The 15,837-nt window shown below is 41.8% G+C and overlaps 1 protein-coding gene across 5 annotated transcripts in view; it reads left to right on the top strand.

The window, feature by feature from the left end:
* SYNE2 (spectrin repeat containing nuclear envelope protein 2) overlaps positions 1-15,837 on the top strand; it is a 187,609-nt gene that overhangs the window by 168,790 nt on the left and 2,982 nt on the right. For 4 of the 5 annotated variants that reach the window (XM_083839115.1, XM_083839112.1, XM_083839116.1 and 1 more), the window contains 13 exons: positions 3,460-3,647; positions 3,802-3,952; positions 4,451-4,633; positions 5,257-5,394; positions 6,288-6,482; positions 7,342-7,624; positions 7,986-8,054; positions 8,857-8,993; positions 9,978-10,107; positions 11,232-11,443; positions 14,191-14,391; positions 14,775-14,903; positions 15,533-15,724. In XM_083839115.1, coding sequence (XP_083695241.1) covers positions 3,460-3,647; positions 3,802-3,952; positions 4,451-4,633; positions 5,257-5,394; positions 6,288-6,482; positions 7,342-7,624; positions 7,986-8,054; positions 8,857-8,993; positions 9,978-10,107; positions 11,232-11,443; positions 14,191-14,391; positions 14,775-14,903; positions 15,533-15,724 — 2,208 coding nt within the window. The remainder of the gene's footprint in view (positions 1-3,459; positions 3,648-3,801; positions 3,953-4,450; positions 4,634-5,256; positions 5,395-6,287; positions 6,483-7,341; positions 7,625-7,985; positions 8,055-8,856; positions 8,994-9,977; positions 10,108-11,231; positions 11,444-14,190; positions 14,392-14,774; positions 14,904-15,532; positions 15,725-15,837) is intronic. The other variant, XM_083839114.1, reaches the window with a different exon arrangement.

Genomic DNA, 15,837 nt, shown 5'->3' with positions numbered 1-15,837 from the left:
TTTCACTGCATGTTCCTGCCAAGATGCGTTACATGGAAAACTTTTATTTGCTTGTTGCTATTTCAGTATTGTAAATGTTGATTTGCCCCCCTTCTCCCCTCCACCCCTAAATACCCACAAGGTACAGGCAACAGGTTTTTTTATATCTCAGAGTTTTTGCCCACTTATGTACAACAGACTTCATAAAGGCTAGGTAGGGCACAGTGGACAAAATCCAGGAAGACAGATGACCTAGGCTCAGCATTGCAAGGTCGGAACACTGGGTCCCCTGCGAACTGGCTGTGTCAGATGTGAGTGCTGTAATTTCAGGTGTTGCCCTCACTAGCTCACTCTTCCCCTCCTTGCAAACAGCATAGCAAGCTTGGCAGAGAAGGATGTTTGAGCTTTGAAGGATGGACTTGTGCAAACACACCTTTGACTGAGTCCTGATCCAGTAGGCAGGCTCTGAAGATCCCCTCAGGGTAGTGTGAGATGGTGCATAAATCCTGCTGGGCATTGGTCGAGTGCACGTAGGCATTTACCCAAGACAGTGGCTTAGCAGGGGAATCCTGAGAATCTGTGTTAAACTGCTGAAGATGGTAAGGATTGGGCATAACTGATCGTGCTAGCTATTCCAGCCAAATGGAAGTGTGGGATGAATTGGATAGTCCTAGAATAAAACTTCTCTTTGCAGCAGCCAGGGAAGGAAAAGGAGCTTTTCCTAAGTGCAGACTCGCAGGTGGAGTGGCATAACCTGTGTCACCTTTTCCTCTGTGCCCAGGTTCAAAGTGCCTCCTTGGGAAGGCCGAGAATCACCGAGGCTGTCTTTTGGCCGTTGTGTAAAACAAGAATATTTACCCTAAAACTGAGGATCAAAAGTAAAGCTGTTATTTGTGGAAACTCTATGGCATCTGCCTTTAAAGATTCCACACATATAGGTGTTCTCCCTATCCTTCCCATCGTTTGTCTCTCTGGCTGTTGCTTTCTTATCCAAGAAAAGATCCTTTAATGACCCAGACCTGAGGGCTGTGTTCTCTGCTGGCTGGTATGGCTCCCCATCTGCTCATGTCCCAGATGTAGTGGGAAGGTCCACCACCTCTGTGACAAGAGTGGGGATAGCTCCCACCAGCTGCGCTCCAGGAGCTGGTCATACATCAGAAGCTTTGGTCTAGTGCCTCTGATGGTTCCATCTGCATTGCGAATGGTCACACAAACAACATGGAGATATTTTCTCCCCATCCAAACCTTTTGCATTTCTCAAAAGCTGTAATGAATTGCCAGGCAGAGAATGTGGGGCACAAAGAACTTGTGTCCAAACTCATTTATTTTTATGAGCGTTCAAGCTTCAGCTCACTGCAAGAGCCATCTTTTGCTGCTCAGAGCTACTTACTGCTTTGTTGTTTGAATTCTGTTTCAAATGCAGACCTGTGGGCACCTCGAGACTCCTTCTACTGTAACCTTTTAGCAGGCTGAGTATGAGAAGTCTGTACTGACCAAAAGACCACAGGGAAAAAAAAAAAGCTTCTTTCGCTCCACGGTAGAGAAACCTTTATCTAAACACAACAAATAAAAAGATCTTTCCTGGTTTTATCCGAACAATTATTCCAGCAAGCGCATAGTGATGGTGAGAAATATGCCCTACAGGTGTCTTTCATTTGACATCCATGACTAGAAAAACTTTGCCTGCTCAGTCTTGAATAATGACATTTAAAAGCATAGTGCATCTACAGAGATGCTTTATGGCATGTTTGTTCAGTTGAAGGATGAAGATTGAAACGTGAATAATATTCATTTGAAGATTTCAAAGTCATTTCAGCACTACAGAATTCTAGCAGCATGTAGTCTCTTTAAGCTTGCTGGGTAATGCTGTGCAGAGTTGAAGGAAAAGTACCTTTCTGGGCTCAGTATATGTTCTTGGCCCCATTATTTAGTTTGTTGTATTTGTCTCACCATAATGCAGTCAGGTCATTTGGAATAACAGCTGGGAAAACAGCAAGAATTCTGCCTAGGCTTATTGCATATGAACCCAGGCATAACTGAAAGTAATGAAACAGTGTCAGCAACTTACTATAGCGTAAGTAAGACGGTTTTATAACCTGTGTTCCAAATTCTCATTTTCGCCAATACAGCTGTAAATCGAGAATAATTTGATGAATTCAGGAGAGTCTCTCCAGGTAGGGTCTCTCTAACAGCGGTAGGGTAGAGCCCGCTTTGAGAAGCAGAGATCATGGTAAGAACACACACCTGCCTCTTGCTCAGAAAACATCTGTGGATCCTTAATAAGCTATTAAAATGGTGCTGGGTCTGCTTCTGGCAGTCTCCCACCTATGCAAAGATTTTGGCTTCTACTTTCTTTAAAGCTGTGTTATCACAAATCCGGCAAGTCAAATTTTTACCATTTATGGCTAAGCCCTTCTTTCAGGTACTCATATAACACCATTGAAGACTGCCACGGGGTGATACTCAACTCTTTGCACCTTGTTGATTTCCGGGAAGACCTTTCTTCAACTCATCTTGGATTTCCTACAAGCCATGTGTGGATTTTTTCATCTGTCTTTTTTTGTTTATTTTAAGGCTAGGGCAAAACCACTTCTGCTTCATCTGTTCACTGAAATCAATAATACTCTTTAAATGGGAGTTCTTTTTGCTGTTGTCAGTAAAATACTCATTAGTGTTTGGTGTTGTTGCTGTGTTATTCTGGTTACAGTATCTGTACCCTTCATTGGGGGAGCCAGGAGTGGGTTGAAAAAATGGAAATGTAGTGGGCATTGTCATTTCATTAATAGTCACAGTTGGTAGCATTGTACAGAGCTGCTTTTTCAACAAGAAATATCTAGGTAGCATTGACTTCAAGAACAGTTACAGGTACAGAAGGAGCTGCCAGAATATGATGGACCTGCAAGCTCTGTAGAAGGAATGTGTAGATAAGGCAAAGGGTCTTTGCCAGACCCTTTAAAACAGGCTGTCAAAACAGGAGCTCTGAAAGGGAGGGATAAGAAAAACAGTAAAACATGGGCTGCCCTTTTGTTGTGCTTCTGCAGTTTGTGATACCAGTCGGTGATCATGCAATCAGCAAAGTACAGGAACTGTACCATGAGCTCTCTGTCAAGTCTTGTAGAGTAGTAAGCTGACAGGAGATACTGTCACTTGGTACAGTCAAAATTAGTAAGTATGCCTTTACAGTGTGTGTAAGGTTTGGATTTTGAATGCACATTAAAATTGTCCAGACTGTTAATGAAAAGATTGAGCTTTCATTGAGAAACCAATCTGGACAACCCCTTTTTGCACGGCAGTTCTGTCCTAACCTGTCAGTCTGTCATCTGCACAACTCATCCTGCAAGTCTGTTTTCTAAAGCTAAGTAACCTTTTGCTGACTCACAAATCGCTCTTTCTCCATCTTCTGCAGTATTTTGAAAGGGTATGTCTGAAGTCTAGCCAAGCACGTTGCCTTCCACTAAAACTCTTCTTTTGTCAATGCAGGACCTTCAACGAGACATAGAGCAACACACAGCAGGGGTGGAGTCCGTATTTAATATTTGTGAAGTTCTGCTGCACGATTCAGATGCATGTGCTAATGAGACAGAGTGTGACTCCATCCAGCAGACTAGCAGGAGTTTGGACAGACGGTGGAGAAACATTTGTGCCATGTCTATGGAAAGGCGAATGAAGTAAGTCTCTTTATCCAACAGCTCCTAAAGAAGTCTGTGGAAGCATTTTGAAGAAATGCTTTTGGTTTTGCCACAAACCAAGTTTTGAGAAAGGAAGAAAAAAAAAATGATAAGCTTATGATAAAACTCTTCTATATTTGCATCTCCCTGCCAGAATTGAGGAGACCTGGCGCCTATGGCAGAGGTTTTTGGATGACTATTCTCGCTTTGAAGATTGGCTAAAATCAGCTGAAAGGACAGCAGCTAGCCCCAATTCCTCAGAGGTTTTGTATACACATGCAAAGGAGGAGCTGAAGAAGTTTGAGGTGAATTTTTTAACTTCATCTTTTTATGCTTAGCAGCAGGCTGGATATTCAGACTGCTGAATACTTATTGTCTGTGTGAAACGCCTGGATCACTGAAAAACGTGTTCTGCAGTTCAAAGTTATGGTATAGCAACCATAAATAATATAGCCATATATGGCTGCCAGGTATCTTGCAGGTTTATTTTTCTCCATTTTTTTTAATGTGGAGAATACAATACTCTGAACTGACATAATTCTGCTTAAGTTAAAGATTTGCTTGCTATAGGCAAGAGACCTTTGTGGGTTGATTTTTATTTTGATTTTTTTTCTTCCTAAAATCTGAGCAAATGATTTAAAATATGGATCCTTCTCTGGATTTAATTTTGTAGCTGAAAGGTTTGTTTTTGGTTTTGTTTTTCTTTAAGGGGAGAGGGCATCATCCTTCCTCTTGATGGATTGTATCACACTGATCCTTTCTCTTACCAGCAAAGGAACTGAGTTTCTCGATTTGCCTTGCAGGCATTCCAACGGCAAGTTCACGAACGACTCACTCAGTTGGAGCTGATCAATAAGCAGTACAGGCGCCTTGCCCGCGAGAACCGCACTGACTCAGCCAGCAAGTTGAAGCAGATGGTACATGAAGGCAACCAGCGCTGGGATAATCTCCAGAAAAGAGTCGCTGCCATTCTGAGGAGACTGAAGGTAATTGCGCAGTGGAGTGAGAGACTAAGGAGCACTCACAGGTTCCTCTAGGAGTTACCAAGGGCAAAACACACACTTGGGAGCAACTGTCTTGCGTTGGTTTGTGTCTTGAATTACTAGTTGTGGTTTAACCCCAGCAGGGAGCTAAATACTACACAGCTGCTTGCTCACTCTCCCCAGGTGGAATCAGGAAGAGAATCAGAAAGGTAAAAGTGTGAGAACTCATGGGTTGAGATAAAGACAGCTCACTAGGTAAAGCAAAAACCACGTGTTCAAGCAAAACAAAACAAAGAATTCATTCACTACTTCCCATCAGCAGAGATTGTGTTAGCAGAGAGTGTATTTTTGTTACGCAGCGTGGAAGCAAGATTTTTTTTCTTATAAGAAGGACTTGCACTGCTGAAGTTTTATTCCCACCCCAGTTAGAATAGTTCACTAGTGTAGGACACTTTGAACCAGCATCCCTAGGGGACATTTTCTACACCTGACGTGCTGTCGTTTGTGTCCTGAACGCCATTGAGGTGAACAGCAGCTTTGAAACAAAACTTTTTGCAGGAGGCTCCTGTGATATCTTTTTCAGTAGATAAATTTTTATAAACAGTGGCTCCCTTCTTCCTTTTCAGCACTTCACCAATCGGAGAGATGAGTTTGAGGCGACAAGGGAGAACATCCTTGTTTGGCTCACAGAAATGGACCTCCAGCTGACAAATGTGGAGCACTTCTCAAAAAGTAACTTTGATGACAAAATGCGCCAGCTAAATGTATGTATTCTTTTAAATCAGTCGTTTAATAAAACCAAACTGATCCTATCAGGCTGTTCTGTCTTGACAGAATCATCTACTTTTCTGGAACTTAACAACAGCCAACAGATCTTTGTAGGGCTGTATTTGTTATAAGACATCAGTAATTTATTAAGTCCCACTCTGAATCAATTTTAAACTGCACAGTATTCAGATTCAGTGTTCAAGCTCAGATCTATCCTGCCATTTTCTTCAAACACTGTAGTGTCAGTGACAGTGATATTTGGTCTGGAAAGGAGCGCATGTATGTTAATAGTAAAAGCTACATTCCTCAATTCAGGCATTCTTTTCTAGGGAGAATTATTCTGAATTGGCTTTAAGGTAGAATCTCTCCCTTGAGTGCATTGAAAGTCCCAGTTACAGCCAAATAGAAATAAGACAGCATGCATGTGAAGTGATTCTAAAGAACATCCTGGTTCTTTGCAACCTGCTCATGTGCTGCTTTCCCCTTTTCCCCTGTGCTATGAATTGTTTTGGGATGTAGGTTTGCTGTTATGCAGGCTGGAGGCCCAACCAGCCAAACTTCGCTCCTACAGAGAAAAAAATCGCATGTACCCAGTATTAAAATAAACTCTGATTATCTGAACTGTCATGTCCTGAACCCCTGCAGGCTCAGGACACTGCAGTCATATTGATGTACGCATGCGTGGAAAATACCACTTCATTTGGAACTGTAATCCTGATAATAAAGCAACCTACTGCACCTCTTGAGGAAAAAGATATTTGCCAAATGAAATTAGGCAGCAGTGTCACTTGCTGCTTTTGCTTTTACTGCTGTAAGAAATGAAGGACAAACCTTAGGCTAGGAAGGGGATTTGAAGAAGTGATCTTATTTTCTTGTATGTCCCAAATAGGGTTTTCAGCAGGAAATAACACTACACACCAATAAGATTGATCAGCTAATCGTTTTTGGGGAGCAGTTGATTCAGAAGAGTGAGCCTTTGGATGCTACCCTGATTGAAGATGAATTGGAAGAACTTCATAGATACTGTCAGGAAGTGTTTGGGCGAGTTGCCCGGTTCCATCAAAGACTGACTTCAAGGCATCCCGTAAGAAGCAACAGTTATTTTGGTGCTTTGACAAGACTGTGGTGTTTGAAGTGCAATGCTTAGTGCTTACCCTAGCTGCCTGACTGAGTAGATTGAGCTCAGAGGGGTCAGGAACTCCCTCAGTAGGTGTACCAGCTTTGCTAAATTTTTGTCATCAGTCATGGCTCCACACGTCTCTCCTGTTGGGTCTCTATCTGCAGAATCTGGATGATAGCACAGAAGTAATTCACAGGGTTAATACTGAGATAGTAGTGGTTTGAGGGCTTCAAAAGCTTTCTTGTGTCTTTTATATCACTTTGTTTTCTTTAATTTCAATAACGTGCTTAGAATTTCTCTTTATGGATTTGTTTGTGAGGCTCCATCTGTCCACTTTCTTGTGGCAACCCTAGATGGGGAACAGCACGCTCTTTACTTTTCACTGGGAACATTTAGCTGATTCTCATTTTACTTTGGCTCTGAAAAAAAGAACATTTATTAAAAAGCCAAGTGGAAGAAGTAACATAAACATCTAAGTGTAGCTGTTCACCCTGAATAAAAACAATCACTTCGTTGCTGACCTGTGTAGTCCATTTGGAACGGGATACCCCTCTGTGTAAACTGCAGAGAGATGTTATGGTAGTGGTTGAGTGTCTTGAAAGAAAAGAGTTAGCTGCGGATGTGAGGACTGTTTTGGCAAAAAAGAAGGATGAAGAAATGCTTCTCCTTAATTTTAGATATGTGGCTTAGATTACTGCAGCAGACCACAAAACTTCCCAGTAGTACTGTGTGACTTAATCGTTAGCTCATTTAGCAGTGTAGATCTTAATTATGAGTGTATGTTAATTCTTACTAACATGCCATAATTGTTATTTATTTTTAGGGTTTGGATGATGAAAAAGAGACCTCTGAAAATGAGACGGACCCAGAAGACTCCCGAGAAATCCAGAATGATCTCTGGCATAAGAAGGCCATCGGTGATGGGCCGTCTTCCCCACAGTCCCTTTGCCACCTTATGCCACCCACTCAAGGTCACGAAAGATCAGGCTGTGAGACCCCTGTCAGTGTTGATTCCATCCCACTCGAGTGGGATCACACAGGTGACGTGGGGGGCTCTTCCTCTCACGAGGACGAAGAAGAAGCAACATACTACAGTGCTTTGTCAGGTGAGAACCAATTGCTAGCTGTTTGTTTGGAGATGGACAGTTGCACGATGTCCCTGTGTGGGAAGGGAGGGGGACTGAGGTCTTGCTTCGACGTTGTTGGTTGGTTTTCAAGTACTGCTAATAGATGTGAGCAGTCTCATCTCTTAAGTGTCCTGATGAAGGGAATGGTATTGTCTAAACGTAGCTTGTATTTGCAGAACACAAGGTTTTTAGCAACCTTACTTTTAAAAAAAGACTGATGAAAACAGTGCCAACAACTTTTTATTTTGTTCTTTGTCTTTGCTGTCCCTTATTGTTTCAGTTGTTTTTAATATCTGGAAAATATTGCATAGTGAGGAAAATGACATTATTCTTTTTTCAGATGTAGAAATCACTGAAAATCCTGAGGCATATCTTAAAATGACCACAAAAACTTTGAAAGCATCTTCTGGTAGGCACCTGCTAATGCATGTGTCTGAACATGGCAATCTCCCTGTGCTGCACGCTATATTCCTCAACCTCTCTCATATGTAATGTCTGACTTCCTGCCTTGTGTGGACACCATGTCTCATCCTGCCATGGTGTTCTTACGCTGCAGTATTCACATTTACATTACAAAGCAGTCAAGAACATGCCATTTAGATTTTGCCTGGTAAATGCCGAGGTAGTTAACGTGCATTTCATTGTATTGATCCAAAGTCTTTTGGTACTTTCTTGGTGGTTTGCTCTGGGTAGTATCACTTTTTTGGTCGTTTCTAATTTTAATTATGTAATTACTGGGAGAAATAGTTCCAACTCTGCAAGTATTTTTTTTTTTTGTATTTTGCATCGTGCATGACAGAACCATGTGTGTCCTGTCTGTTAAATCTAGAACAAATGTTCTCCAAATCAGGACATGTCTAGACGTGTCCCTGCTGAAATGTGTTGCAGATATGTGATAGTATTGTTGGGATGCAAGCTTTCCAAAACCACAGTGCAGCCTTTTGTTTTTTAACTCATCCGTGTATTCAAGCATTTTCCAGAAGAAAACAGAATGTCTCATAACTGCATGGCTGTCATCTCATTACCTTTGAAACACTGTTGATGTTTTGCAAATGTGCATGCTTTGCAAGGAAAGCTGCAAAACTGTTGTTTTTATGCCATAACGATGCCATTTTATTTAGAGCGCTTTCTAACTTAATACAAAGCAACAGCTTCCTTGTGGAGGTGGGATTTTGCACTTATGTCATATGCTTTGGTTTTATTTGTTTCAGGAAAGTCTGTTTCAGAAGCTCATCCCTGGCATTCACCAGATAGCCCTGTCTGCAGGAAACACCGATACAGCCAGGCAGAGATGGTTGGCAATGTGCTGTCTGGTCCAGAGACAAGTACCCCCTATAAGCCAGGCTATGTGAGTTGGAGGCTTTGCGGGCACTGAACCTATACTATGCTGTTTGTACAGCTACGCAGGAAGCTGTGTAGCTCCATCTTCTCTCCAGCATCAAGGAAAAGATTGGTTGGGAGAGGGGGAGGTTGTTCACTGTATGCAAACTTGGCTATTACTTCTGGTGGCTCGGGAAACCAGTGAGAGTATCTGTTCACTCACTAGAAAAGCTTCTCTAAAGCAATTTAGAGCAGTATGTTAAGCTTTTGATCAGAGACAGTGTCAGGAGGAAAATACATCCTCTGTTGTCATGGGATGATTCTAGGAGAGTTTAACTCCACAAGGAGGGGTTGTGAATACCCTCCCTTGATATTTACTTATATATCTCCCTTTGCTAAGCAAACTGATCTGGAGTGTCCTTTTCTAGCATGCAGCTCACCATTTAATCTGTTTCTGGGCATTCAAAAAAAGGCCCAGTGGCAGTAGCACTGAAAAAAGTGCTTGTTGTCTGTTGATTGTTCAGCTGTGGTGGCTGGTTCCCAGCAGTCCCAGCTGTGGCCTTCACCAGCAACTTACAGGCTCTGGATTTGGACCTGTTGTCAGCACTCTCCCAGGCACACGGTGGTACTGGTATCTGGCTGCTTTTGTCACCACTAATACAGTCTTGGAGCCTTAGAGTCAGTATTGCCAAAACCCAGAATCCCACAAAGAGCTTCAGCAAATGTAGTTTGTCCAGTACACATAATGTACTGTCATGTAATGTCCAGTAGACATTACAAGACTGCTCCACCAGGTCCAGTTTTGTGATAATTAGCATCACTATGGTGTGTGTTTGTTTGTTTGCTGAGAAGGCACGGAGAGCCAGCATAAACTGTTAGCAAAGAAGCAGAAGCCCAGTGCGATATCTGACATGCAGGAGCTCAGCTCAGACACCCCGCTTTAACATAAATGAAGCTTGACCTTTAATGGCTTGTTAATGTGCAGGGCTCACGCACCAAAATGTCATTCCAGGTGAAGCAGCTCAGCTCTGCAAGCAGCACCAGTGTCAACAAGGAGAACATTGCGTCCGCTAACATGAGTGATGAAGAGCCCCAGGATGACCAAGAGCTTGTGAATATAGAAGCTGCAGAGAAGCAGTCAGGTACAGAGCATTCAGGCACTAGGAGCTGCCTTTTCACTTGGCATTGTCCAACACAAGTTTTCTGTTCAAAGCTTTTACTTTTTCTGCCAGAATCTGGATTTTTTTATTACTCATAATATATCTCTTTGCTGATTGGAATGAATGGAAACACTTTTGTGTGGATACCGAATGCTTCCCAAATTTCAAACCAAGGAAGCGTGTTTCTTTGTCTAAACCAAGATTGCCATACTTCATTCTCTTAGTTGTTGGTACTCTGTATAACAAAATGCTACAGCTCCCGTTTACAAAATAGTTTTTTGTCAAAGTTAGTTGTGTACTCAGTTCTTTACTGTCTTCACTGTGGTCCTGTCTTCAGAGTAGGCCAACAAGCTGGTTCTCTTAACCTTTTAAGACCTCAATCCTGGTTTCAGGCGCTTGAGGTTGTAAGAAGATCACATCTATACTGCAATCATAAAAGCGAATCAGTGTTAAAAAGAATGCAGCTATACACACCAGCTTACCTAACTTACGCCTCTAATATCACAGGGTTGATTTCTGTACATGGTGTGAATAGGTAAACCTAAAAAAGCAAAGTCTTAATAAAGATGGAGAGTAACTCTTTGTTCAATCAGAGTATCATAATGTGTCATAATGACAGGACAACGAGGAATGGTTTTAAACTAAAAGAGGGGAGATTAGATTTAGAGATTAGGAGGAAATTCTTAACTCAGAGGGTGGTGAGGAACAGTTTGCACAGAGAGGCTGTAGATGCCCAAACCCCGGAGGTGTTCAAGGCCAGGTTAGATGAGGCCCTGAGCAACCTGATTTAGTGGGTGGCATCCCTGTCTATGGCAGAGGGGTTGGAAACAGGTGATCTTTGAGGTCCCTTCCAACCTGAGCTATTCTGTGATTCTATGATTAACATGCTTAAAATCCTGTGTAGTATTACTGTGGATAACTTGACCAGTAACGTGAAAGTGTAGACTCCATAATCTCAAGTAAAAAAGATGTTAAGTATTACATGGTAGCAATTATTTGGCCTTAAGTAGGTTGGAGAGTAATTTACTTGTGAAACTCCTTGCATCTGTTTTATGGACTGTTCACCTTACTGAAGACATAAAGATTTCTTGTTCTGTCACTTGTAGGCATTATTGATAGGTGGGAGCTCATTCAAGCTCAAGACCTCAGAAATAAACTCAGGATGAAACAGAACTTGCAGCAGTGGCAGCAGCTGAACTCTGATCTCAGCGACGTCTCTGCTTGGCTTGATAAAACTGAGGAAGAGCTGGAGGAGCTGCAAAAAGCGAAACCTCCAACCAGCATGCATGCGATGGAACAAAGGGTCAAGAAATTGAAAGTAAGTTGTAGCACATTGAGAAGCAGGATTTCAAAATGCTGATGCTCTTTATTGTTGTCTTTTGTGCTCTTACGGTTGTCAACAGCATGAATTCTAATAACAATGTGTGTATGTCACAGAGGAGCTAAGCTGTTTTCCGCTAAGAGGACTAAAGAGGCTGGTTAAGCGAGGTGCTTCTGTCTTCATCTGTAGAGATTTGCAGTCAGTATGCCTGGGTACAACAGGCAGACAGGCTGAAGTAAAAACCCCTCCCTTTCTGTTTTCTTACCAAGGAACTTCATGCTCTCAAAACAAAAACATTCGACCCCAAACTTGGCTTTTTAGGCCATATATTTTAGAGAATAAACACAGAAAAAGGCTAAAAAAGTGAAAGCTCAGACTCCCGAGATGCCAGGTGTCTGGCCTTGTCTTGGGGGATGTGGTTGGGTATTCTGAGCAATGATACTGGCATTTTTCCCTGTTCTGTGTTACTTCTCTACACAAACCAGAAAAGGATTGCAAATTAGCCAAGTCTACAGACTGCAAAGTCTAGGCTGATTTAGGCTGATTTTTATTTTCAATTGAATTAGTATGTTTTATTTTTGTTTTGTTTTTTGTAGCTCCAAAAGGGTGACTGAGAAAGATCTGCCCTAAAGCTCTGGTTTTTAGCAACATGGTATTTGCAAAAAATCTTAGCTCTAAATAGTGCTTTTGTCATACCCGGAATCAGGTAGTTGAAGGATGCAAAAATTTCAAAACATGCAGTGGTATTTTTCAATTAACAAATGTAGACTTCTCATTGAATAGTATATATTAATTTAAAATGAGAAACAAAATAAATTCATTAGTCAGTCTCTGCTAATCTTCAGCCAAGTAATAAACCAGTTAGAGACACGATAATGTGAACATTCATCAGCATGTGAGGTCATGTTGTGTTGCCTGCTATGACTCTCAGCTTCCGTAAATTAATTAGAACTAAGCAAAGTCTGCAGGTGGAACCAGCAGGTTACCAGGGTACCTTTAAGTGCTACGTTCAGACTCTGGTAGAACCCTGAGAGAACAAGTGCTACAAACACTGGTAGGAGTGCAAAATCCCTGTGTGCTTAGCCTCCTGCCAGCAGCTTCGTGTGAGTTACCCAGATTGCAAGACTACTGATCAACTTGGTGTCATGCTCCGGGTGATGCTTACAAATGAGACATTTTGCTGACCAGGGGAGGGATTTATGAGGCATGTTTAAAGGATCCTTAAGCCTACACAGAAGTCAACAAGGCCTTGAGCAGTCATTAGGCCAAGGAGAATGACTCTGTGCTCCAGTGTGTGACTCCACTAAGAACAACTCTGATCCTATGTGCCAGCCTGGCTTAGGCACCAAGTTCTAGGAAAGGTTCAAGGGATGTCTTGTGAGTGGAACGAGGTGCTTTCCCTCAAGCTGGAGCTGGGTGTCTGACCTCTGAGGAGCACAGCTTCACTTCTGCTTTTCTCCTGTGAATTTTCTAAATAGGCATCCAGATGGCTAAAAATCTTCTCTATAGGCAGCTTGGGTCTCTATGGATCTCTAGAAGAGCCAGCATGCTGTATAAGACCAATGAATTTCATGTGATGTCAGAACATCCCAATTGCCCTGGATGATGATAAAGCCAGTCTGGCTGCAGGCCGGCTTACGGGTGGTTAAAAGTCTGTGCTGGACCATTTGTATCGTCTGATATTGAGAGAAATTTCGCTGCTTGGAGGGAGACTGAACTCTTTGTTGGGCAAAATGTAATTTAGACCAGTGGCTTTCAACATGTGGGCTGCAGACCTTGAGAATACATAGATTGAGATTCTTACTCACAAAGGCTACTAAGAAAAGCAATCAGAGCAGTGTTGATTGCAGTACTCATCCTGCAGTTCTTACTTTTCTAGTGCAAGAGCCCACAACTTGAAAAAGACCGAATACCCTTGATTCAATCTGTAAACGTATTAAGGGTACAAGACATCGTTTGGCATTCATTTAAGAAAATAAAAAATGTGGGCTCTACATTAACATGAGGTGGTTATATGATACAGCTATGACTTGGCAAATTCCACATTATTTCACCCTGCAATTTTAAGGGAGAGAGGGAGCGCAGGCAGGGCTGCCATTCAGAGGGACCGTGACAAATCAGAGAAATGGGTTGAAACTCTGACTAGAGAGAAGACAAAAGAATTTCTCATAACTGGGGTGGCCTGATGTGGGACCAGAGGCTCAGAGGGGAGAGTGAATCTCCATCGTGTGAGATATTCAAAATTTGATTGGTTGAGGCCCTGAGCAGCCTGCTCTCAGTTTGAAGTTGGCCCTGCTTTGAACAGGAGGATGGACTACAAACCTTCAGCATTATTTTAAGATTCTGAGGTGGCTAAGCCTTTAAACATCAAGAAGAAATGTCATGTGATGACATATGGGAATATTTGTCCAAATGTCAGGAAAAGATACAGAAATGCTAAGCTCAGGAATGAATGGCAGAGATGGATTAAGACACAATGCTTGTAACTGAGGGAGAAGCGCAGGGCCAGCCAGACTTGTTTTCTTCTATGTGAATGGTGGGTTTTTTTGTTTTATTTTTAAAGAAAAAAAAGGCTACCTACTTAAATATGTTCCTCAGCAGTGTCTGAAAAGCCACCAGATTCAAACAGCTTTCCCCAATAACTGTGATTTCTTTTTTTTTTTTTTGAGGACATTGTTTTATTTTAAATAACCAATATGTTTTTCCATCATTCATACAAGCTCCTAATCTTCTTTTCCTACCAGGACATGCTTAAAGCATTTGATAACTACAAGGCAGTGGTGCTTTCAGTTAACCTGAGCAGCAAAGAATTCCAGAAAGCGGAGAGCACAGAGTTCAAAGAGCTTCAGAACAGGCTTCGGAAAGTGAACTTGCGCTGGGAGAAAGCAACTCATGCATTGGACAACTGGAGGAAAGGTTTACAACAAGCCCTACTGCATTGCCAGGTGCGTACAATATGCAGCTTATATGGGAAAACCCCTCTTTAGGATGCTTCTGTGGGGTAGATAAGGAGAGAGAGCAAAGGGGTAATTCCTGTCCGTTGGTAGAATGGTTACTCAGAATCCAAAGCAAGTATATTCTTTTCATTATAACCTTGACTTTGTTGGTTTTAAAGGGTTTGGTAAAAAGATCTCTGAACTGGATAATACCTTTTTATTATATAGATGCAATAGTTTAACAAGATTGCTAAAGCCTCACTAATCATGAATGCATTGTCAGCTCTTTCTAATAATGTGGGGCTGTTCGTTTCTTTTGTAGGCAAAGCCAGGTGAAAGCACTGCTAAAATGGTTTTTTATCTTATGTACAAACCTTCCCTTATTTCTCTAGGAATTCCATGATCAGAGCCAAAAACTAATCCTGTGGTTAGCTAGTGCTGACAGCCGAAGGAATGAAGCACAAATCACAGATCCAAATGCTGATCCCCATACAATACTGGAATGCCAAAAGGAGCTAATGGTAAGTGTGGACGTAACTACCGCACCTCAGTTCTTCCAATGAATTAATAGCTCTCACCACACAATGAAGAGCAGTTTGTTTATTTCTTGGGATGTTGATAGCCTTTCCTTGAACCTGCTATATCAATCAGTCAGGCATGGGATCAGTTTCTGAATGGACTAAGAGACTGAGGCATTTTTCCATAATTATGCATCAGATATAAGTTCATGCTCCCCAGGGAAGTGGTCACAGCAGCAAAAAATTGAAGAAGTGTTTGGACAATGCTCTCAGGCATATGGTTTGATTTTTGGGTGGTCTTGTGTGGAGCCAGGAGTTAGACTTGATGATCCTTGTGGGTCCCTTCCAACTCAGGATATTCTATGATTCAGCAAGTTCCTGATGGACAGTCCTTATGCTGAAATACGACTGCCCACATCCAACTGTTTCTAAATGTTAGTTCAAGTAAGTGCAACCAGTCTCTTAAAGAGCGAAGTTCATTTCATATGTAGCTGTAACAGCCATTTCTATTGTGGACTAATAGGCAGGTTGAGTTGTTCTTTAAAGCCTTCCAAAGCTTATCTGTTTATAAGAACATCCTCAAAGTTGAAAGTAGCCGTTCATTGCACTGGTTTTTGTTTGTTTGTTCTAAGCAACTGGAGAAAGAGCTACTGGAACAACAGCCTAAAGTAAACTCTCTTCAAGAACTCTGTGCTTACCTGCTGCTTAAATCAGATGGTGAGGATTACATTGAAGCTGAAGAGAAGGTCCATGTAATTGGAAAGAAACTGAAACAGCTTATTGAGCAAGTTTCACATGACTTAAAGACGATACAAGGAAATCTGGTGAGTCAGAGTTTAAATAACAGTTTGTGGGTCTTACTGAGAAATAATAACAGATTAAGAATAAAAGTATTTATAAAATACTAACGTAAAACTCAGGTACTTCCACCTTCATA

This window comes from Anser anser, assembly GCF_964211835.1.
Source record: "Anser anser genome assembly, chromosome: 5".
Classification (NCBI taxonomy): Eukaryota; Metazoa; Chordata; class Aves; order Anseriformes; family Anatidae; genus Anser; species Anser anser.
The sequence above is the reverse complement of the archived record's forward strand: the minus strand, read 5'-3'. Positions and strand labels throughout refer to the sequence as shown.